The 23,874-nt window shown below is 38.5% G+C and overlaps 1 protein-coding gene across 1 annotated transcript in view; it reads left to right on the plus strand.

Moving 5' to 3' along the window:
* The window catches only part of Mitf (transcription factor Mitf), a 533,115-nt gene extending 510,678 nt beyond the window's left edge, over positions 1–22,437 (plus strand). Inside the window, exon 9 of the mRNA XM_067140584.2 lies at positions 13,208–22,437. Within this exon, the coding sequence (XP_066996685.1) occupies positions 13,208–13,426 (219 nt within the window). The 3' untranslated portion in view covers positions 13,427–22,437. The remainder of the gene's footprint in view (positions 1–13,207) is intronic.
* Positions 22,438–23,874: the final 1,437 nt, after the last annotated feature.

The following is a 23,874-nucleotide window of genomic DNA, read 5'->3' on the forward strand; positions in this document are numbered from 1 at the left end:
ATGTTGTGTAACTCGCGGTAAACACACACTCCTGTCGTGAAAGAAGAACTCAAGACTGGGGATTATAAATCAGATCACAGTTCTGATGTGTCATCAGAGAGGTCTGTTTAGCATCATCATCTCCAGAAATCCCTTCTACAGCAATATTATTGCATCCAAGAGACGATTAGGCAATGAGCTAAAGCTTCAGCACGAGGCTATTAGGCTTTAGGCCGTTCTTGCCCGGACGTAAGTTGCATTCTTTATGATACAACTCGTGGAATGACACATTAGAATTGGGAGAACATAGTTGAAACAATTCACATCAGAGGGCAGACTTATCCAGAATACACTGCTGAAAAAGAAATAAACCGCTGCTGGCAGGCAACTGAGAAAAAAAATAGAATTAGAATTGGCGGATATATCTGCATTTCCCACCGAGCAAGCGACTTGTAGCTGCGGATCTCGCCACATCGCTCACCAAACGTGTCAAAGGTTGGGTGCTTATTCCTTCAACAGTATGCGACATTATTCACTTTCCTCCTCCTCCCTTTGTCGCTACTTATTTGGTGTCCTCGTGTCAGTGTTGAAGTGTGGGTGGGTTGCTTTTCCTTATGTGCTCTTGGTTTTACATCGCACCTACTCAGATCTTAGAGTGATGATAAGATAGGACTGGGCTAGGTTTGGGAAGGGTGCGACCGTGGCCTCAATGTACAGTGCCAGTGTGAAAATGGGAAATCATGGAAAACTAACATCAAAACTGCCAACAGTAGGGTTCAAACCCATTATCTCTCAAATGCAAATTCCTTCATGGCCTGAACTGCTCAGCCAAATTGCTTGGTTTGCTAAGTGCATTAATTTGGATTATTTAATGTTTCGTTATTATCTTTATATACATCCTCGTATGAATTAATCAGAACATGACCATAACATACACATTTTATATTTTTTTTGCATTTATCTATTGTGTTTGTCATCAGTCCAGAGACTGGTTTGATGCAGCTCTCCATACCACCCTATCCTGTGCTAACCTTTTCATTTCTGCGTAACTACTGCATTCTACATCTGCTCTTATCTGCTTGTCATACTCATACCTTAGTGTGCCCCAACCATTCTTACTGCGTACACTTCCCTCAAAAACCAACTGAACAAGTCCTGGGTGTCTTAAGATGTGTCCTATCATCTATCTCTTCTTGTCAAATTTAGCCAAATCGATCTCCTCTCACCAATTCGATTCAGTATCTCTTCATTCGTGATTTGGTCTATCCATCTCACCTTCAGCATTCTTCTGTAACACCACATTTCAAAAACTTCTATTCTCTTTCTGTCTGAGCTAGTTATCGTCCATGTTTCACTTCCATACAGTGCTATGCTCCAGAAGAAAGTCTTCAGAAACATCCTTCTAATTCCTATATCAATATTTGAAGTGAGCAAATTTCATTTCTTAAGAAAGCTCTTCCTTGCCTATGCTAGTCTGCATTTTATGTTGTCCTTACTTCTGCCATCGTTAATTATTTTACTACCCAAGTAACAATATTCATCTACTTCCTATAAGACTTCACTTCCTAATCTAATGTTACCTGCATCACCTACCTTTGTTCGACTGCACTCCATTACTTTTGTTTTGCACTTATTTATTTTCATCTTGTACTCCTTACCCAAGACTCCGTCCATACCGTTCAGCAACTTCTCGAGATCTTCTGCAGTCTCAGATAAAATAACTATCATCGGCAAATCTCAGGGTTTTGATTTCCTTTCCTTGGATTGTGATTCCCTTTCCAAATTCCTCTTTAATTTCCATTACTGCCTGTTCTACTGTATATAAACAATGAAAAGGAGGGACTAACTGCAGCCTTGCCTCACTCCTTTCTGGATTGCTTCTTTTTCGAAGCCCTTGATCCTTAGCACTGCAGACTGATTTTTATATAGATTGTAGATAAACTGGAAGAAGACAGCAGAGGCAATAAGAAGCTACTGTATTGTGTTATCAGAGGTAAAAGGAAACCAATGAATACCATAAAAGCACTTGAAGATAAAAATGGAAATCTGGTTAGGACAGAAAGTGACATGAGAGAAGTCCTCAAGAACCATTTCGACCACCTACTGAATAGACCAGTTCAAGAACAAAATACAGAATCAGAAATCCAAGCCTACAATGAAGAACCTCCCACCACCTAGACAGAAACTGAGACAGCCTTAAAATCTATGCCTAAAGGAAAATCTTCAGGATCAGGTGAAGTGAATGCGGACATGATAAAGGCATCAGGCATTCAGGGTATACAATGGCTGCACAGAGTACTAAATGCCGTATGCACAGACAACAAAATACCTGGAGATTCGAGCAAGGGCATTATAATTGCCCTTAAGAAAGGCAGCAGACGGAAACCCACCAACTGTAGAGGAATAACCCTGCTGTCTCATAGGGCTAAAAATTCTAGAGAAGATCATACAAAGGAGACTGAGAACTATCATTGAACACAGTTAGAGGAGGAGCAATATGGATTCAGAAGTAACAGATCAACAATGGATCTAATTTTTAGCACCCGCATGCTGATGGAAAAGTATTGGCAGAAAGGCAAGAACCTGGTCATTGTATTCCTGGATATAGAAAAGGCCTATGATAGTGTTATAAGAGATTAGATCTGGGAGTGTCAGAGGAAAAGAAATGTGCCTGAAAGGCTGGTAAGGAAAATTCAGATGTTGTACAAAGACTGTACTAGCTGTGTACAAATTGGGGAAGGTCAATCATCATGGTTTGAGACCAAGAGTGGAGTTCAGCAAGGAAGTGCACTGTCCCCACTACTGTTCATCACTGTTATGGACAGTATAATGAAGAACATCAAGGAAAAGTTACATGAACTGAATGCAGTGACCTTTGCTGATGATATTATGATTTGAGGTGAAACAGAAGAGGAAGTACAGACCAGACTCAACGTATGGAAATCCCATTTCCAGGAATATAGCCTCAACATCAGTGAGACCAAGATAGTGGTGATGGCAGACAACAGAGAAGGGCATCCAGCAAGTGTAAAAATAGGAGACTACCAGCTAGAGTTTGTGGATAGTTTTCCTTACCTTGGAAGTGTAATCTCCAGTGATAATTTGGTCAGAAAGGAAATTACAAACAGAGTGTGAAAGGGACCAGAATTCTGCCAACAAGTAAGAACACTCTTAAGGGATGACACGATTCCAAAACCGGCCAAACTGATGATGTTTAATTGTTATTTCATACCAATATTGACCAATGGTATTGAAGCGTGCGCCCTCACAAAAAGAGATTCATCAAGACTGCAAGCATCAGAGATGAAATTTCGTAGATCCACCATCCAGAAAACCAAGATGGACAAGTTAAGAAATGAAGAGGTGAGGAAAGAAGCCGGATTAAAGACATCCCTATTGGACCGAATCGGCACATCCGGACTGCGGTGGTACGGGCATGTGGTGAGGATGGAGCCTACAGGAACAGACAGAATGAATTTGAAAAGACAGGTGGAGGGAAAAAGACCTGCAGGAAGACCTAAAACCCATTGGATGGACATGATCAAGGTTGATCTAGTTACCAGAGGATGGACAGTGGATGATGTTCTCCATGACAAGTTCTATATGGACAGGAAGAAGTGGAAGAGGCTCATAAACAGTATGATATAGATGTTGATTCCCATAGGGAATCTGAAATATTTGTTCCGAATGAGTAAATTTATAATACCAATATAAATGGTCCGTTATTGGACATTATAAATTTTCCAGCTAACTCATTCCTGGTTGCCAGCGTTTCGCCCTCATGTGCTAGGCTTGGCTCATCAGTTGGTACCTAGCACACCTACCAAGACGCTGGCAAGTACATACCGGGGGGGGCACTGCGTAGGCTAATTGTAGCCACCGGCAGTGCCAATGCACTATGAGATACTTTGTCTCATTATCAAAAATTGATGCCTGCTTGGCCATCAGATGATATAGATGTTGATTCCCATAGGGAATCTGAAATATTTGTTCCGAATGAGTAAATTTATAATACCAATATAAATGGTCCGTTATTGGACATTATAAATTTTCCAGCTAACTCATTCCTGGTTGCCAGCGTTTCGCCCTCATGTGCTAGGCTGGGCTCATCAGTTGGTACCTAGCACACCTACCAAGACGCTGGCAAGTACATACCGGGGGGGGGGGGGGGCATTGCGTAGGCTAATTGTAGCCACCGGCAGTGCCAATGCACTATGAGATACTTTGTCTCATTATCAAAAATTGATGCCTGCTTGGCCATCAGATGATATAGATGTTGATTCCCATAGGGAATCTGAAATATTTGTTCCGAATGAGTAAATTTATAATACCAATATAAATGGTCCGTTATTGGACATTATAAATTTTCCAGCTAACTCATTCCTGGTTGCCAGCGTTTCGCCCTCATGTGCTAGGCTGGGCTCATCAGTTGGTACCTAGCACACCTACCAAGACGCTGGCAAGTACATACCGGGGGGGGGGGGGGCACTGCGTAGGCTAATTGTAGCCACCGGCAGTGCCAATGCACTATGAGATACTTTGTCTCATTATCAAAAATTGATGCCTGCTTGGCCATCAGATGATATAGATGTTGATTCCCATAGGGAATCTGAAATATTTGTTCCGAATGAGTAAATTTATAATACCAATATAAATGGTCCGTTATTGGACATTATAAATTTTCCAGCTAACTCATTCCTGGTTGCCAGCGTTTCGCCCTCATGTGCTAGGCTGGGCTCATCAGTTGGTACCTAGCACACCTACCAAGACGCTGGCAAGTACATACCGGGGGGGGGGGTATGTACTTGCCAGCGTCTTGGTAGGTGTGCTAGGTACCAACTGATGAGCCCAGCCTAGCACATGAGGGCGAAACGCTGGCAACCAGGAATGAGTTAGCTGGAAAATTTATAATGTCCAATAACGGACCATTTATATTGGTATTATAAATTTACTCATTCGGAACAAATATTTCAGATTCCCTATGGGAATCAACATCTATATCATCTGATGGCCAAGCAGGCATCAATTTTTGATAATGAGACAAAGTATCTCATAGTGCATTGGCACTGCCGGTGGCTACAATTAGCCTACGCAGTGCCCCCCCCCCCCCCCCCCCCGGTATGTACTTGCCAGCGTCTTGGTAGGTGTGCTAGGTACCAACTGATGAGCCCAGCCTAGCACATGAGGGCGAAACGCTGGCAACCAGGAATGAGTTAGCTGGAAAATTTATAATGTCCAATAACGGACCATTTATATTGGTATTATAAATTTACTCATTCGGAACAAATATTTCAGATTCCCTATGGGAATCAACATCTATATCATCTGATGGCCAAGCAGGCATCAATTTTTGATAATGAGACAAAGTATCTCATAGTGCATTGGCACTGCCGGTGGCTACAATTAGCCTACGCAGTGCCCCCCCCCCCCCCCCGGTATGTACTTGCCAGCGTCTTGGTAGGTGTGCTAGGTACCAACTGATGAGCCCAGCCTAGCACATGAGGGCGAAACGCTGGCAACCAGGAATGAGTTAGCTGGAAAATTTATAATGTCCAATAACGGACCATTTATATTGGTATTATAAATTTACTCATTCGGAACAAATATTTCAGATTCCCTATGGGAATCAACATCTATATCATCTGATGGCCAAGCAGGCATCAATTTTTGATAATGAGACAAAGTATCTCATAGTGCATTGGCACTGCCGGTGGCTACAATTAGCCTACGCAGTGCCCCCCCCCCCCCCGGTATGTACTTGCCAGCGTCTTGGTAGGTGTGCTAGGTACCAACTGATGAGCCCAGCCTAGCACATGAGGGCGAAACGCTGGCAACCAGGAATGAGTTAGCTGGAAAATTTATAATGTCCAATAACGGACCATTTATATTGGTATCATAAACAGTACCCGGGAAACTGGAGCTGTACAATGATGATGATGATGATGATGATGATGATGATGATGATGATGTAGATAATTCTTCGTTCTTGGTATCTGATCCCGATCACCTTCAGAATCTCAAATAGCTTGGTCCAATCAACATTATCAAATGGCTTTTCTAGATCTACAAACGCCATGCAAGTGGGCTTGTCCTCCTTAATTTGATCCTCTAAGATCAGACATAAAGTCAGGATTGCTTCACATGTTTTCTACATTTCTTCTGAAGCCAAATTGATCTTCTCCCAACTAAACTTCAACTTTCCATTCTTCTGTAAATAATACATGTTAAAATTTTGCAGGCGTGAGATGCTAAACTAATGGTGCGGTAGTTTCCACACTTGTCAGCACTGGCTTTCTTGGGAATAGGTATAACAACATTCTGCTGAAAATCGGATGGCACTTCTCCTGTCTCATACAGTACATCTTACACAGTAAATGGAATAACCTTGCTCTGCTGATTTCTCCTAAGGTAGTCAGTAATTCAGAGTGAATGTCATCAATTCCAGGTGCCTTGTTCTTATTTAGATCCTTCACAGCTCTGTCGAATTCTGACCTCAAAATTGGGTCTCCCATTTCATCAGCATAGACAGCCTCTTCTTGTTCCAGAACCATATCATCTATATCTTTACCTTGATACAACTGTTGGATATGTTCTTGCCATCTTTTTGCTTTGTCTTCTTTCCCTAAAAGTGGTTTTCCATCTGAGCTCTTAATATTCATACACCTAGATTTTCTTTCTCCAAAGGTTTCTTTGATTTTCCTGTATGCAGCATCTACTTTTCCTAGCACCATACAACCTTCAACATCCTTGCACTCCTCCTCCAGGCCATTCTTCCTTAGCTGTCTTGCACTTTCTATCCACTTCATTCTTTAATCGTCTGTATTCTTTTCTGCCCTCTTCATTTCCTGCCTTCTTGTATTTTCGTCGTTCATCAGTCTAGTATCTCCTGAGTTATCCATTGATTCTTGTGAGCATAGGATTTAATTTCCTTCTTCGGAGGAGAAAATGGTCATCAGTTAACATAATTTCTTTTTCCTACCACATTTTCTCTTGGGGGAAATTGATCCAGTCTGTTTGTGCTACTGGACCACGCCCTACAGGCCCAGAAAATACAGACATGAATTTTAATAGATAGGGAATCTGCCACCTGGGCAACTCCCCTAAATGCAGATTGATTGATTGATTGATTGATTGATTGATTGATTGATTGATTGATTGATTGATTGATTGATTGATTGATATGTTCATGGGGATTTTCTGTACCATCCACCCCTAATTACTTCCCATGTTTGGGAGCATCCTATATACGGGGTTATTCACCTAACATGTTACACAGAAATAACTTCTAAACCATTAAAGATATAGGCATTCTGTTTTCATATTCATAAATGGTACCCAGGGTCTTGTAAAATAACATGCTGCTTAAGTCTCATGAGGTGATTAATAACCAAGATATTGATACTAACTCCATATTTTTAAATGGAACGGCACAAATTCATACAGGTGGCCTAAAGGTTCAACTGCGTAAAAGTTCAAATATGTATTTATTTTCAAAATCGAACTATTACTTTTTGAGATATACGCGCAAGCTCCAACAACACCACAGGATCTCAAGCAACATATCATCGCAGCATGTGCTGCAATATAGAGGGAAACTATACGGTCTGTGACATCATCCCTCGTGACACGAATGCAATGGGCATTGCCGTTGATGGTCAACATTTCAAGCACATAATTAAATAGACGCATTGTGTATGCGGATCACTGAGATGCACGTGTTCAAACATCACCTACCTCGTATCGTTATCGTTGTGATAATTCAGCCTCCAGTCAATGAACGATTGGCCATGAGTGGCTTTGCCACATAAAGTACTGAACTCGTTGCCAACACGGTCTCTGCATACAAAATGTCAGCCTCATAACAATTGCACTGACGAGACGTTATGTTCCCTTGCCTACGCCCTTAGGATCATTTCCAATGAAGTCTACCTCGGACATTATTCATTTGCTTTTCTAGGAGGAGCTCTTCCGGTGTTTTTGTGTTATGTTTATTGCAGTCAAAGATAAGGGTAGGGTTTTCCATCTGTTCAATACTATAAAAAATGTGAAATAATTAAAGCGTCACATTTTTGTCATTTTTGGTACTGGTTTTGGCAATTTTATTTGCCATCATCAGCCTAGAAGGAAGTAACAAGGACATTTTAACTAGTTACATTAGAATATTTATAATATATGTATGTACAAACACAGAACCTTCTAAAATAAGTTTGTTATTTACAATTGTGTTATATCATAAAACATTTGGATAGTTGAAAAACAGAGACTAAATACCTCCTTATAAGGTTCTAGAAAAGACATAAAATGTTCTATATACAATCTTGTGCATGTATATCTCCTGGCGTTGTTAAATGTTTGTGACTATGGATAAGATTAATTATAGCACCAAGTTTCAAATAAAATTTCCTTTTTTAACTATATCTTAATAGCTGTTAAAAATTTGCAACTGGCCTTGAAGCGATTTTATAAACCTTTTAAACATTCTGTGATGAGAGATCTTTACAAGAATACACTACCAGCTAATTTTGTTCTAGAGTATTGTTATACAGTGTAAATAGATAGAAAACCACTTTATTGACCAATTTGTTACTTCCTCCTAGGCTGATGATGGCAAATAAAATTGCTGAAACCAGTACCAAAAATAACAATAAAAATGTGACGTTTTAATTATTTCACATTTTTTTAGTATTGAACAGGTGGAAAACCCTACCCTTATCTTTGAGTGTAAATCTCGTTTCAATATGGACCAATAATGAAATTTTTGACGTTATGTTTATTGCTCAGTTCATACAGTAGTATGTGCTGTACACTAAAACCAGTGACAATTATAGCTTTCGTTAGTTCCTTTCAAGCCAAAGTTCATATTTTATTCCTTTTAAACACATCAGCCCTCCCTGTCTTGTCATGAGTTTGCCTGTCATACACACTTTGCAAACCCATCACATGTGTATGAGCTGCTCCCAGGAAACTTTTTACGCGTCAATATATCCTTGTGGCATGCAAAACCGCGCTTGCTGTTCTTATTTATATCTAAAAAAGTAATTGTTCGATTTTGAAAATACTTACATATTTGAACTTTTACGCAGGTGAACTTTTAGGCCACCTGTATGAATTTGTGCCATACCATTTAAAAATATGGAGTTAGTATCAATATCTCAGTTATTAATCACCCCATGGGACTAAGTAGCACGTTATTTTACAAGACCCTGGGTACCATTTACGAAAATGAAAACAGAATGCCTATATCTTTAATGGTTCAGAAGTTATTTCCGTGTAACATGTTAGGTGAATAACCCTGTATATATGTAAAATATAGGGGGCTCAAGGGGGATCGTAGAGTACAGTTGTGTCCACAAAGAAATCATTGAAAGTGTTTCAGAAAGAGATTGGATACATTGAGTCAAACCATGGAATGTTATGTAGACTATTTGTAAATTTTGCTATTTATACTTGCAGGTTTTTTTTCTGAAAATTTAACCTCTGGGCTATCTACAAACTTTTATGTACTAGACAATCTTTTTATTGTGCTAATCGATTACACAGCTGTATCATAGCAGGCTTGTCAGCTGTGTTCAGTATGTTTCAAGTATTTGTTTTATGCGGTTGTTGATGTTTAACAGTCTTTGAAAATTAGTATAGGCTACATATTGATTGCTGTTACAACTTATACTCTTGTATTTACTGTTTGACTTTTTATATTTGTGCTTTGATTTTTGTATTGTAAGTTGGCTACTCGGTGTATATTTCAGTGTTGATGAGACTTTGTATTTTTAACTTCTTTGAACTGGATATGAACATGACAGAAACGCATGCATGCCATCAGTATCGTTGGCATCATTATTAGAATAAGCATTCTTTTTCTTGTAACATCTTTTTATTTGTGCACTATTTACATGTGTAATTTGTTGGCTTCACGTCGCACCGATACAGATAGGTCTTATGGTGACGATGGGATAGGAAACTGCCAAGAGTATGAAGAAAGTGGACGTGGACTTAATTAAGTGTAATTAAATGATATTTCAATTCATAAGGAGTAATTTTCATATACTATGAATCAACCACATGGCAATTTTTAAATACAGTCCACTTTTCATTGTATGTGTTATTGACAACTGAAGTTCAGTTGGTGTTTTTTTAAATGCTGAAAACCTTAGACATATTGACATTCAACAAAGACTTGTTGCAGTATATGGAGAAGATCTTATAAACAAGTCCAGTGTTAAGAAGTGGTGCATACAGTTAAAAATTGGGAGAACAAACATTGATCACATAACTTAACAGAATCTGTGCTCTATAATTATGTTTAATGCATACACAATGTCTGGAAGTGTTTTGTTAAGTTGATAATGAATTGTCATTGAGCATTTGTAGCATCACAAATGTTGTTCAAGATGGGGTTTCATAGATGTTCATAGATGGGTATAAAACTTAGCAAGAGAGGTCTGCATTGACTGGTTGAGTTCCTTTCCTCCTTTTGTGTTTGTTCTGTACTTCTAATTATTTACTACCTATATTTATTCTTATCTCTTTGTCTTGTCCTATTCCCATGTTTATTCAGCTTTCTTTTTATCCTACGCTTCTCTCATCAAGACTGAAAATCTCTAGAGACTGCCCCTTGATGAGAGTTGATGCCCACCATCCTGATGAAGCTTGGAAGTAGAAACGAGCTCGTCAGGAGCTGATAAGGAAGGGATTTAGAAAAACTGGGATTGATGAGGAAATGTGAAGGTGTGATATTGTCCTAGTCTCTTCTTTCTGTTGCACCCTGTTGTTACACTGACCGCTGTATTTATGCATATGTATGTTCTGATCTTTCTATACAGTGTGATTCTGCAGCCCCTTCCAATATCATTTGCTGCAGCCCAACTAATGTGCACATGGTTATAGGGGTGCTATTCCCCTGCAGGCATACTGTATGGTACTGTATTCTGAACCCTAATGAAATGTTATATCATCCGTTCGCAAAACATGACGCCTTGAAATCATGTAGCAACATCCTTTTACCATGTAACTATGTTAATGTGTCGTGCCTCGTGACTGGGTGTAACGAAGAGGGAAATCAATGCTTAAAACTAGGTAACAGTGCAGTAATTAATGCCTTAAACACCAAACTGGATGGCAAATGTACTCTGTTCTTGTCGTACTATCAGCATGTTTCCAGCAGAGTAGCGTAGCAGATGTGGTTAGGCGTTCACCTAGCAGTCGACGGAATGTGCCAGCGGCGGTTCGAATCCTGCATCGTTCAAATATTTTGTATCGGTATGATGTCTGAATACGTAAACACAGGCCCACATTTGCCACATTCAAACGGTAGAATGATGCTGTTATTCGTCTTGTGCCCTGCGCGTACTCTGCTGTTTAGGGCCTGAATGTATTGTAATCTCTGCTGTCATTCGACATGTTTTCCACAGAGGAATACGTTGACATGCTCCTCCTTTATGGGGAAGCAAGACAAAACGTGTGCGAGGCACTACGTTAGTACCAGGAACAGTATCCCGACAGCCGACACCTGACTGCTACGACATTCCACCGTGTTGAAAGACGCTTAAGGACAACAGGTGTGATTTCCAAGCAACCACCAGTCTGCTATAGGCCCGGTACATCGGTTGAAACAGAAGAGCTCGTAATAATCTACACATCAGAACAAAGGCGATTGCATGACAGGTGAACACCAGCCAGTTGTCCGTCTGGCGAATACTGCATGAACATAAATTTCACCCATACCATCTTGAGCTACACCAAGAGCTCCATAGGTGGGATTTCGAAGCTCGAATGGAGTTTTGTCAGTGGCTATTTTAGGCAGGCTGGACAGTTATTTAGCATTCATATCGCATATCTTGTTCTCGGACGAATCGCGCTTCCACAATAATGGGAACGTCAATCGCCACAACATGCACTATTGAAGTCCGGACAATCCTCACTGGGTGCGACAGGCAGCCCATCAAATACAATGGGGAGTGAATGGTGTGGAATCTTGGGGGATGGCCTCATTGGACCTTATTTCTTTGAGGGTCATTGGATGGGCCCATGCTACCTGCACTTTCTGCGTCAGGAACTTCCACTGCTCCTGGAGGATGTGCCTTGCATGATCGTTTGACGATGTGGTTGCAACAGGATGGAGCTCCACCACATTCGACTTTGTCCGTTCGTAACCATCTGAACGAGGAACTGCCAGGGAAATGGATAGGATGAGGAGGCCCTGTTTCTTGGCCCACCAGATCACAGGATTTAACGCCGTTAGACTTCTTCTTGTGGGGACATTTGAAGAACGTTGTTTACACTCGAGCGTCGGAAAACCCCGACCAGCTCCGACAACTCATCACGGACGCCTGCCAAGCAATTACACCTGGAATGCTTCAGCGCGCAAGACTATCTATAGGACACCAGGTCCGAATGTGCACAAACCAAAATGGTCATCACATCGAGAATTTGCTGCAATAAAACATTGTCAGGGCAGTTACGTTTCTGTTATTTCCGGTCTGTATGTGTCTGGCCTGTTAACTGATCAGCCCTTCTAAGGGCCACAAACAAATTCATTCACACACAATTTGCATGAAAGCGGGTATTGAACTTAAATTACGTGCGTTACATATTAAATATTTCAAAAATTTGTAATCTTCACCCTGGACTCGAACCTGCCACCTGACATGCAAGCCTGCTCCACCACGCCTTTACCTACTACAGTACGGTTCTGTACAGCACACTGGGCAGCTTATAGCAAGTATTAGGTTTATTGCGGTCACAATATAAATTTAGTGTTTCGCCGGCGTGTCAGGTTCATATGATCTTAAGGCACACGCATGTGTTCCAGTGTTTAATACAAGTATAACATTATGGCGTCCTATCATGGTGAGGCAGTAAATACCAAGATATCCAGTTGTGTTGTCTGAGCATACTGGCAGGCCAGATGTTTTCAGGACGGAATGAATATTGTGGGTTGCATAAAACTACATTGGAAGGGGCGGCTGAATCGCGCTGTATATGATATGATTCGTCACTTGTTTGTGCCTATCCATTACCTATACTCACTATCTGTGTGACCTTTAACATTACCTAGGATACATTATGGTGTGCATGCCTTCATTTACCTTTCGGAATGATTAAAATTCACAGAACCCATTTACTGAGTCAGATTTCTTGCCTTATTGCTAGTTTAATTCATAGATGTTCTGGAGGATTTCTTCATTGAAAGAAAGGGAGCTAACTAGGAATGTGTCTTTCTGTTGATTAGATGCCAGATGTAGTAACAGAAGCTGCTACTCTCAGTGCGTCTCAAGTGGAAGACCTGATGGATGATGATCATCCTGTTAATGGAGACCCAATGCTGTCCTCACCACACATACCCAGTCCAACTGATCATCATATCGATGAAGATGATGATGATATTGATGAGGAGGATTCACTGGTGGGTGATATAGACATGACGTTATCTGGCAGGCCAGGAACATAAACAATTTTCTTTGCATACAGATTTTAAGTTTCATGATGTACAATGTTATAAGAGGATAAAGATTACTTTTTATCGTTCTTTGGCCACAATATGGCACTGATGAAGTCTGCCTGCAGAGAGAACTGACTCAATAGACGTATGTCTTATTTGTTGAAGTGTGCTTAACCACACAAGATTGAAATGAATAGTTTTATTGAGTGTATTTCTTGTCCTCTTTAAAGGAGTTCTCTAGAGGACTGATTGTTATTGTAAGTACTTTAAGTTATTTTGCTGACAAATCAGCAGAGAGAATCCTCCATGTTGTTTCCTATTAAATGAATTGTAGCTGTAAAAGTAGTTCTTACAAAATCCTTTGTTATACTCTTGCATTTTTTTTAAGAAGTATGGTAGCCTGTGTGTTAGAGATGAAGCTCATAATCATAATAGAGCAAATATATTTTTCTTTTCTTTATTAAAGAAAAATACTTAACCTAGTTTTTAGTGGATAGTGCAATATCATAAAGGAATCAGTCTTCCCAAAATTTTGTCCACTTAGATCTTCCCTACATTGGGTGATGGGTAGGAAATGAGAATTTCTTCTCACTTCCTTTCCTATATAATCACTGTTTTGAAGAAGGTGAGGGCACGTTCTCAAATATGATAGAAAAGTTAATTTTATAATATTTTTGATGATACGTTGTTTGTTACCAACATACAAACAGTCAACTAATTAAATGTTGTACATTGCTGAAATTGTACTTACAATTAACATTTCTTTTCTTAAAAATGTATTTCTTAACACAGATTTGATCTGGTTAAATGCTGGTGCAGTCTTCCATGTTGGAAGTTATTGTTGTACATTTAAGCTATAGAGTATGTAGTCCTCCGACTGACTGTAATCTCTCTCTGTAATCTTGTAGAGTTATGCGGTATTTAAGTTGGGAATGTTTTGATATCTGTGTTAAAATGCTGGCAGCTAATTTCCTCTCAGACATTAGCTGTACTGTTCAGCAGTCCAATGCACATGGTATATAACCAAGGTTCTTACATTCAGGTTATCCACAATGACTAACTTGCGGGTCGTTGGCTGTTGGAGCGTGACGTCGGAAAGAGACCTACTCCCTGTAAATTGTCCGCTTCTGATCACAGGAGAGCTTCCTAACTGAATTCAGGAATTGCAATATGTTTTAACCAAACAATTATCAGCTCTTGTGTCTTCCTATACCTGCTCAAACTGAGATTGGAAATAGTGGATAACGAACACAATAATATACAATACAATGTACAAAACAGTTAATCGTGTCACAAGACCATGGTTATTACTAATAGGATTTTAGTGGACACACTGTGCTACTGAAACCCAATAAAACATTCTAAGCGAAACAAAACTGAGTCCTAAATATTACCAGTAAACAAGCAAACAAACAAACAAATTACTCTGTACCCTAATTCTGAAAGATGTGAAAGCAAATAGTCTAGTATGCCTTTGTCATTTCATTCATAGATCTCAGCATAAATTACTTGCTTAGAGTTTTTGAACAGTCCTTCACCCTCCTAGCTTGCAGTTTTGAACTCGGGCCTATAATTCCATCCTTTAGGGTGTCATATTCAAAAGTACTTTGGAGACACATTTCATCAAACTGGAGGACTGCAATTTTCTCTTTGTCTTTAAACAAGACAGCAGCTATCTTCATCATAAGCATAATATATTCCAGGATTCCACTTCCACTTTGCATGTCAATTTTTGAAACCCATTTTTCCAGCGTTGAAAATCCAGACAGAGGGTAATGCACTTTTGTCTCGTATAACTGTAAGTTTTCTTCCCTAGATACCTTACAGTGATTAAAGCCACCGATATGTCTTTATCAGTCCAATTCGCATTTTGTTGCTGGTTTGTAAGTGTCTTCATTTGATTTTCAGCAAAAATTTATTTCAGGCCATTCAACAGTTTTGTGTGGATGCTCTGAATAGAATATTTTAACCTCCTATACTTAATTAACTCCTTACACAAATTACTTATGGATATGCGGCTTTGGTGTAATTTGATTTCTGCTGCCTCTAATTTCAGTTTAAGGATATTTGTAGTTTTTCTTTCATCATCCGACTGTTTTTCCAACCTTTCAATTTCTTCAATCAGAGCCATAGTATTATCACAGACCTGGGGAGGTGGAGTGGCTGGAGTAGGTGGTAAACTTGCAATAGTCTTGTTATGTTCTGAATCTTTTAACAATTCATCAGCCATTTTTTGTTGTCCTTTTGTTTCCTTCCTACTTTACCATGTGACACTTGCTCTGTGCTACGTGAAACACCAATATTTATGGAGGGAACAGCATCTTTGCTAAGTAAGTTTTGACAGGAAGCCATAAAAATATTCCGTTTAGATCCCATTCAAAATTGCTATCAGAAAAATGTTCGGAACACATCCGGTACTAATCCACGTTCTACTTTGCATGGCGCCTACATCTTTGGATCCACTGCTTCCTTAGGTCCTCATCTTCTGGGATAGTGAGGTATTAATGAGACTTTTATAGGGATCTTTCCTGGTTTTTACCCAGCTGTTATTGCACACAGCAACAGTATACCTCATGCCAGGCATGTTTATATGCAACTCGAGACTCAAATAAAGTCAAGTCAAACTCAGACCAACACTGGAATAAGAAAGCAGCTATTCACCACAAGGCTAGCTGCTAACTCATAGGAAGCAAGATGGCACTATAAAACCAACTCACTTCCACATATTAAAGAAACTTACACGCTACTCGCATGTTACTGCACAGACTCGGCAAGACTTGTTGCGGGTGTGATCCCACAGTGAGGAAGGTCTCTCGGCGACGTCATTACCTGAGCTTAGCCAAAGCCTTCCGAAGGCAGAAATCCTGTTGTGGGCAACTTCTTATATACCAATCTTGATATTTAATATACTATACAGGTTTCTGAAATTGCCTTTGCAAATTACTTAGAAAGTACATGCAGCTCTAACTTTCTAATTGGTTTGAATCTTATTTTGTGTTTTCTGAACTGCTTATTCCTTAACCTTAAAACTCAGAGGGAGAGATTGTCAAGTTAGGTGATTCTTACTTAAAGATTTGGTCCAGTACCTTGGTAATAAGAATTTTGAGAATTCTTAACTAAATCAGTTTGTCAATGTTGCAGACATATGCTATCATACAAAGATTTCATTGCAAATGGTTGCCTTAGTAAACCATTTATTTTTAAAATTTATTTTGAATTTATTGGAAGTTAATAAATTTAAACAAATTTGGATTAATTCTTCTGTATTTATAGCAGATTTTATGAGGTGTTTCTTTTGGAAGAATGTAAGATTATATTTGAGTAATGACTGAATAGGAATAATGAAAACCTGTTTTTATAGATCCACCTATTAAAAAATATTCAGATGATAACTTATGTGCATATTGTATGAGGTTGTTAAATGAATGTATTGAAAACTTTGATGTAGCGTAGTACATTTTTGTTGTTCCTGGATGCAGTTGAAATGCATCCTTAATTTTTCCATGTTTCAAAGAATATCACATATACATTGAATTGAGTTGTACAGTATTTTATTTCATGATTTTCACCCTACTTACATGACTTCAAATAGTTCATTCCTTTTATTTAGTGAATATTGTATGATGGATTGGAGAGATAATGGACTATGCATTGTTTTAATATAGATTTAAAATCTCTAGATGAGATATTGAATATATTTTATCTTCCTTACAGAGGCTGGACTAACCATCAAGCTTACCTACTGCTTTGATGAAGTTCTCCCTCTCTCTATATATACAGTGATATTTTGTAATAAATTTGCTTCTGTGTTTCTCAGATGCTCTCCCGTAAAGATTATAAAAGTTAAACAAGCAAAGCAATTTTCCTTTGTTGTTTCTCTCAGAGAATATATTTATACATTCTGGAAATGTATAGTAGTATAAGAATAAATGAATACTATTTTATTACTGTTAAATTGGATGTTTATACTATAGTCAAAACCTGTGAAAGAGTGCTACAGGAAGCTCACATAGTGCTGCACTGATCATGCAGTCACAAGCAATAAAGGAGGAGTTAAATAATTTGGAAACAATGGAGTTGCTCAAGTTAATAACAAATGTTCCTTGTTCTAGACCTTTTATAAACTTTAACATTTGTTTGAAATTGGTGTTGAATATATCATTTATTATGTAACTTGGATGTTTTATCATTAAGTAAATAAATGAACATCAAGATGAAATTTAATTCATCTGCTTTAGCCTGGTATGGCAAATGTGGTAGTTGCAGATTAGGAACTATTGAGGAAGGGAGCATTCTGTAACTCCCAACCTGATTGAGTACCACAACCTTGGATTAATCTAATTTCATGTCCTACTACACTTTGGGCATTAGATGTGTGAATTAAGAAAACCCTATGAGCACTTCTGCTTGCTGTTGTACAGTGAAACATGTTCAGGGACAAGGCAACAGAATTTGGTTACTCTGTTGCTACTGCCTATCATGAGAGAGATTACTCTTGCCAAAGGTAGCAACTAACCTCACACTTAGATACTGTAGGAACAGTACATGTTCATCTTCTTTACTCTACAGCAACACGCTATGTTCCGGAAAGGAGATTGAAATTACTGCCTATTTTTTGTTCCAGTCGATAGTTGCATCCTCATTTGTATGCTAAGAATACAAATGGACAGCTGCTTCCAAAAAACCATAAAAATAGTGGGCTGTAAAACCAGTAACATTACTGCTAAAGGTACACTACTACATCTTCTTCTTCTCACTGGTCAACAACCATTCTGGTGCCTGTTAGATTTGAGTGATTTTAGATTGACTTTTGGATGCTGATTCCGAATATGATAACGGTTTTGCTCAGTTAGCTCTAGTTTTTGAGATATTGAAAGTGCTACTGGAAATTTTTTTTTAAACAGGAAAATAAATATGAAAAGTATAATCTACTCACAAACCGTTTGAAAACTAAACCAAGGGCCGATGACCTTCGATGTTAGGCCCCTTTAAACAATAAGCAAAATAAAGTGAACATATGAACTACACAGCAACACTAGATTCAGTTCATAACAGAACGCATAATAGATTTCACAATTATTGCTTGAAAAAACTCTATGATTGTCTCTTGTGTGAGTAATCAGGACAGTCACGTTGGAGATTCCAGCAGTAGTCTGCCATCATGTGCCTGTCCCAAATTCCTTGATACCTTTCCTCTATGACTTGGATGTCTTGAAGAAACCTCTTCACTTGTTCCTCACTAAAATCACCAAGATTGTCAGGAAATCTATCTAGGTGACTATGAAGGAAGTGTACCTTTATGCTCATATTAGCCCCCAAATTATGAAAGTTTGTGAACATGTTTTGGACCAATTGTTCGTAGTTCTCTGCTTTACAGTTGCCCAAGAAGTTTCTCACAACACAGACAAAACTACACCAGGCAGATGCTTCGATGTCAGTCATGACTTTACTGAAATCTGAATCACTGATGAACTGGTGAATTTGAGGACCAGCGAAGATTCCTACTTTAAGTTTTTGACAACTGAGTCCAGGGAAAGATCTGCAAATGTACTCGAAGCAATTTGAATTTCTGTCCAAGACCTTAACAAATTACGTCATGAGGCCTAGCTTTATATGAAGTGGAAGCAGAATGATTTTATCCCTATCAACCAATGGCTCATGTATGATGTTCGCTGATCCAACTGTCATATATTTTCTTGAAGGCCATGTCACCTTTTCCCAATGATGTTGCTTAGCCCTACTATCCCAAATGCAGATGAAACATGGGTGCTTTGTGTAGCCACTTTGCTGCCCAAGCAAAATGTTGGCCATCTTCAAATCAACACAAATAAGCCACCCATGCTGATGATAATGAATTTTCTGCAGAATCATATTCATGTTGTTATATTCTTCATGAAGTTTTGTGGAGTGAGCAAGTGGAATGGAAGCATAGTGATTCCCCATTGTGTAACAGCAGACATTTCAAGCTTTTCACAGAATTATCAATAAAAATTTGCCAGTCTTCTGGTTGATACTCCGGCAAACCCATTTTAAGCAGTAGTCGCAGAATATCATTGCAGTACACAATTTCATCATCTTCATTGAAGAATGGAAGAAGCCACTTTTCTCTAGTCCGGTATGCTGTAATATTAGTTTGTGGCTTCAGGCAGTTCATTTCTTTGAGCCTGGATGCCAAGAGTTCTGAATCTTGCTTAGATAGACTGAGGTCTCTTATCACGTCACTGAGTTGTTCCTGAGTGAACAGCTGAGGTGTAGAAATACTGGCTTCACATTCGCTGTCATCTATATTACTTTCCACGTCCTGTAAGTTTTCAACATCTGACGATGGAAGTTCAGGAAGTGTGGTAAATACTGGCACTGGAACATCTTTGCTGTGTGGTATAGGTCTCCTTGCTGAATCCAAATTTGTATAATCCCACTTCTGTTTTTTGTATTTATTGAAACCTTTTACACTCATTGTGGTGGTTTTGTTGTTCTCTCCAAACCATTGGAACTCCAAGTTTAAACTTTTCTTTGTTCTGTTTGTCCACTTTCTTAGACCCTCCACACAGCTTTTACAAACCTTACGAGAAGCCCAAGACTTATCTTGTTCACCAAAATGAATACCAAAATATGCAAAATAGGCTTTCTTCACAAAGTTGGTGATGTTTTTCCTATTCTTCAACGGAGTGTATTCACCACACACATAAAAGAAATCATCAGGACAGTTCACACAACTTCGTCGTGAAGAACTCATGTTTCATATTTCACTACAGAAAACAAATAAAATGTAAAGTTAATATTTAAGTTGACATAATAAAACGTTACATGACACAAACATTCAAACGTACATTTAAAAAAAATTAAGATTTGCCTCCGTAAGTCAGCAGATATAGGTAATGTCAGAATACACGGTTAATTTAATGAACACCCTGTATCTTATAAACTAGAGCCAATCTGTAAAAATCAATGACAGATTTGTATTCAGCATCACCATATTCATTGCAATTTCCCTGGCACCTTTAATTTAATTTAATTTTTTTTTTTTTTTGACCAGTGAATAATTATTCACTCCAGTGGTCATTATAACTGTATTGGGTTCAGGAATAAGACTTTCAAGGACAGAAGGACAAAGTAGGAACTCTTTGCTGGCTACTGTAGAATGAACACTGCATTAGCATTTGCATCTTTAATCATGCATTTATTCATTGTTTCAGGAAATCAAATTTTTCTCAGGATAATATGTTTTATATTCACACTGTCAATGCCAGCAGTTGCTACTCTTCATGTACATATTGTACAAGGGAGCTTGTGCAAATAAGTCTCTTCTGAAGTAACTGAATGTTCACCCTAAAGGGAGGAGGATCTTTGACAAGACAATATGTATTTAACTGGGCTAGTAGTCGAACTTCCCTTGTAAATACTCGTATGGACAGGCACGAGCAGTTCCTTGAGAACTTAAATGTAAAGGCTGAATACAATAAGGTGCTTGAATCAGTTTTCCTCTCATTGTGCCATGAATTTAATAATGCACCATGGTCTTCTGGTTCAGAACCCACAATAAACAGCATCTTGACATCTGCCACTGCCTCCATCAGTTCCTAGTATTAGCCTATACACTGTATTTACTTAAGTAAACCATTAACTTGAGTAATCTATGCACCCCATTCATTCATTCATTCATTCATTCATTCATTCATTCATTCATGCAAAAGTTTTCCTGTTATATCTTTGAATCTGTGTTTGTTTTCTGACCAGTTGTTGTATTGAAACTTCGTTCCTGTATCCAGATTAAACAAGCTGTTCTTCTGTTATGCCATTAGGCCCATAATTAAGTGGCTCTCACCCCTCTTAATGTCTGTAGTGCTATTGTACTGGAACCAAAAATTTGTTCATTCATTCATTTTTATGCAGAGGAGGAACTGTATTTGCAGCATTGAAAGTATTTTATCTGGAGAGCTTTCATAAACTCCCTGCCTCCATCAGTTCCTAGTATTAGCCTATACACTGTATTTACTTAAGTAAACCATTCACTTGAGTAATCTATGTACTTCATCTGCAATGATATTGGTTTCAAGAAAAAAAAAAAATGACCAATTTATTTCCCAGTTTTTAAATCTCTTCAGTTTATGGTTGTAACACAATGCATTTTCTGTAAAAGTGTGGGAATAGTGTAGTTCTGGAAAATACATCATACCTGTATGGATTATTATTACAGTATTATTAATATTATTAATTTTAAAGAAATATATCATCTCCGGTCTGTCAAGCTTCTTTGATATGCTGCTTTTCCGAGAATTTCAACCAAGTCCAGTGAAATCTTTCCCCAGGTATTCTTAAATCATTCACATATCATCTGTATTTGTAGTCTAACAATGAAAGCAGCTCTAGATTTTAATTTAGTTTCCAAGTGAAAACAAATGAATTTGTAGCATTAAAAAAAAAAAAAAAAAGAATTGTCAACTATGTCTCAATACATTTTTCTTTGTAAATGGAATTGGTATCGCATCCAGGCTCAATTTAGGACTTAGCCCAAGGTTTAAGACTGGGTGCTCATCCAGGTTCTTGTGAAACTCCCACCTGAAGTTGCTGGGATTCAAACCTAGAACTTTCAAGTTACAAGACCAGTGCACCCCTGGTTCACAGAGTTGTTTAGCCTGGATATGTAATGAAAACCTTTAGCTGTTCTAATTATTATTATTGCAGATCATTACTGTTAATGCCTTATTCTGTCCACGCACAGTTATATTAAGTTGGCAGGTTGCACCATAGAATTTGTTTTGAATAATCATTACTCCTGTCTTAAATAACTTTTGCTTTTTTTATTTTTTGAAATAATTTACACAGATTACTCAAGAAAATACAGTGCTTGCCTCTACATTTTGATATGGATGAAAATCAAGTCTCCTTGCTTTTATGTTCTATCTTGAACATGGTTCACTGAAATTTTTACAAAAGGCCTAATTGTTTGATGAGAAAACTGAATGTACTTTGTTTAAATGAGCATCTTGTTGGCTAATTAATAAAACATATTTTGAATATACAAAGACTCTCTATATTTTTTCAAACAGCTTGGTATTGTTAGGGTAGTGAAAATAGCTACTCAAGTTCTGTAGTTAACAAGTACATTAAGGGTGGTATTCATAAACATTGACTAGTCCTGTCTTAGTCCGGACAAAAGTGAATCCTGACCTAGGTGGGACTAACTACAGACCGAGAACATGTTATTCATAGACCTGGATTATCCGCATGCTAAGATAGTCCAGAGATTATCCTTGCAGCTGGGTTGAGTGGCCCAGACAGTTAAGGCGCTGGCCTTCTAAGCCCAACTTGGCAGGTTATCCTGGCTCAGTCTGGTGGTATTTGAAGGTGCTCAAATATGACAGCCACGTGTCGGTAGATTTACTGGCATGTAAAATAACTCTTGCGGGACTAAATTCTGGCATCTTGGTGTCTCCGAAAACCGTAAAAGTAATTGGTGGGACGTAAAGCCAATAACATTATTATTCATCCTTGCACATTGCTGCCAAGTGTTGCGATTCACTTGTGAGCATGAACAAATCTTGCAAAATGGAGCATGGCCAACTTGATGCATTGCTCTAGATAGCGCAGTGTAGATCTAGTTGGCCGTGTTCCAAGACGTCGGTAACAACTCGTGTTTGTTTCCTACTCACAAGTGATTCTTGAAGACTAATAATGGACAGCAAAAAGAAGATATGGGAGACCAACTGGAGACGAGAAGAAAAATTATTCCTCTTCATGTGTGGAGAATACCAATGGTGGGAAATAACTCTACTTCTACAAATTCAAATATAAAGAAGATACATTCATGTTTCAATTTCTTGTAAACATAATTAAGCTAATAGTATCTTCCCAGTTACTGGTGATTTTACATTACTTATAAGTTTATAAAATAAAACTTTAATGCCATTGGATAATATCTTGACTGGTTGGTGTTTGGGTAAAAGTTTTCATTCCCTACCCAGACAGGATATGGCAGGCCTACTTATGACTGTGTGTCTATATAACAGATATTAATGTGACAGGCAGAAAATTAAGATGATTTTATGGACCTTGATCATGTCAGTTGTTAAAGCTAGCTGATTAAAAACAGGGTAATTATATTTCGAAGATGCAGACAAATACCGGTATTTAGGAACACACTTTTCCTTTATCTAAAAAATTGAACTTTATAATTTTTTATTGAGTGTACTTCAGAATAAATTTAGTATTGATATAATTACGATTAGAGCCTCCGTGGCTCAGACAGCAGCACGTCAGCCTCTCCCACTGCATACCGTGGTTCAAATCCTGGTCACTCCTTGTGAGATTTGTGCTGGTCAAAGCGGAGGCGGGACAGGTTTTTCTCCGGGTACTCCGGTTTTCCCTGTCATCTTTCCTTCCAGCAACACACTCCATTCTCATTTCATAGCATCTATCAGTCATTAATATATATAACTTTGGGAGTGACGACCCCA

The sequence above is a fragment of the Anabrus simplex genome, chromosome 2 (assembly GCF_040414725.1).
Source record: "Anabrus simplex isolate iqAnaSimp1 chromosome 2, ASM4041472v1, whole genome shotgun sequence".
Taxonomy (NCBI): domain Eukaryota; kingdom Metazoa; phylum Arthropoda; class Insecta; order Orthoptera; family Tettigoniidae; genus Anabrus; species Anabrus simplex.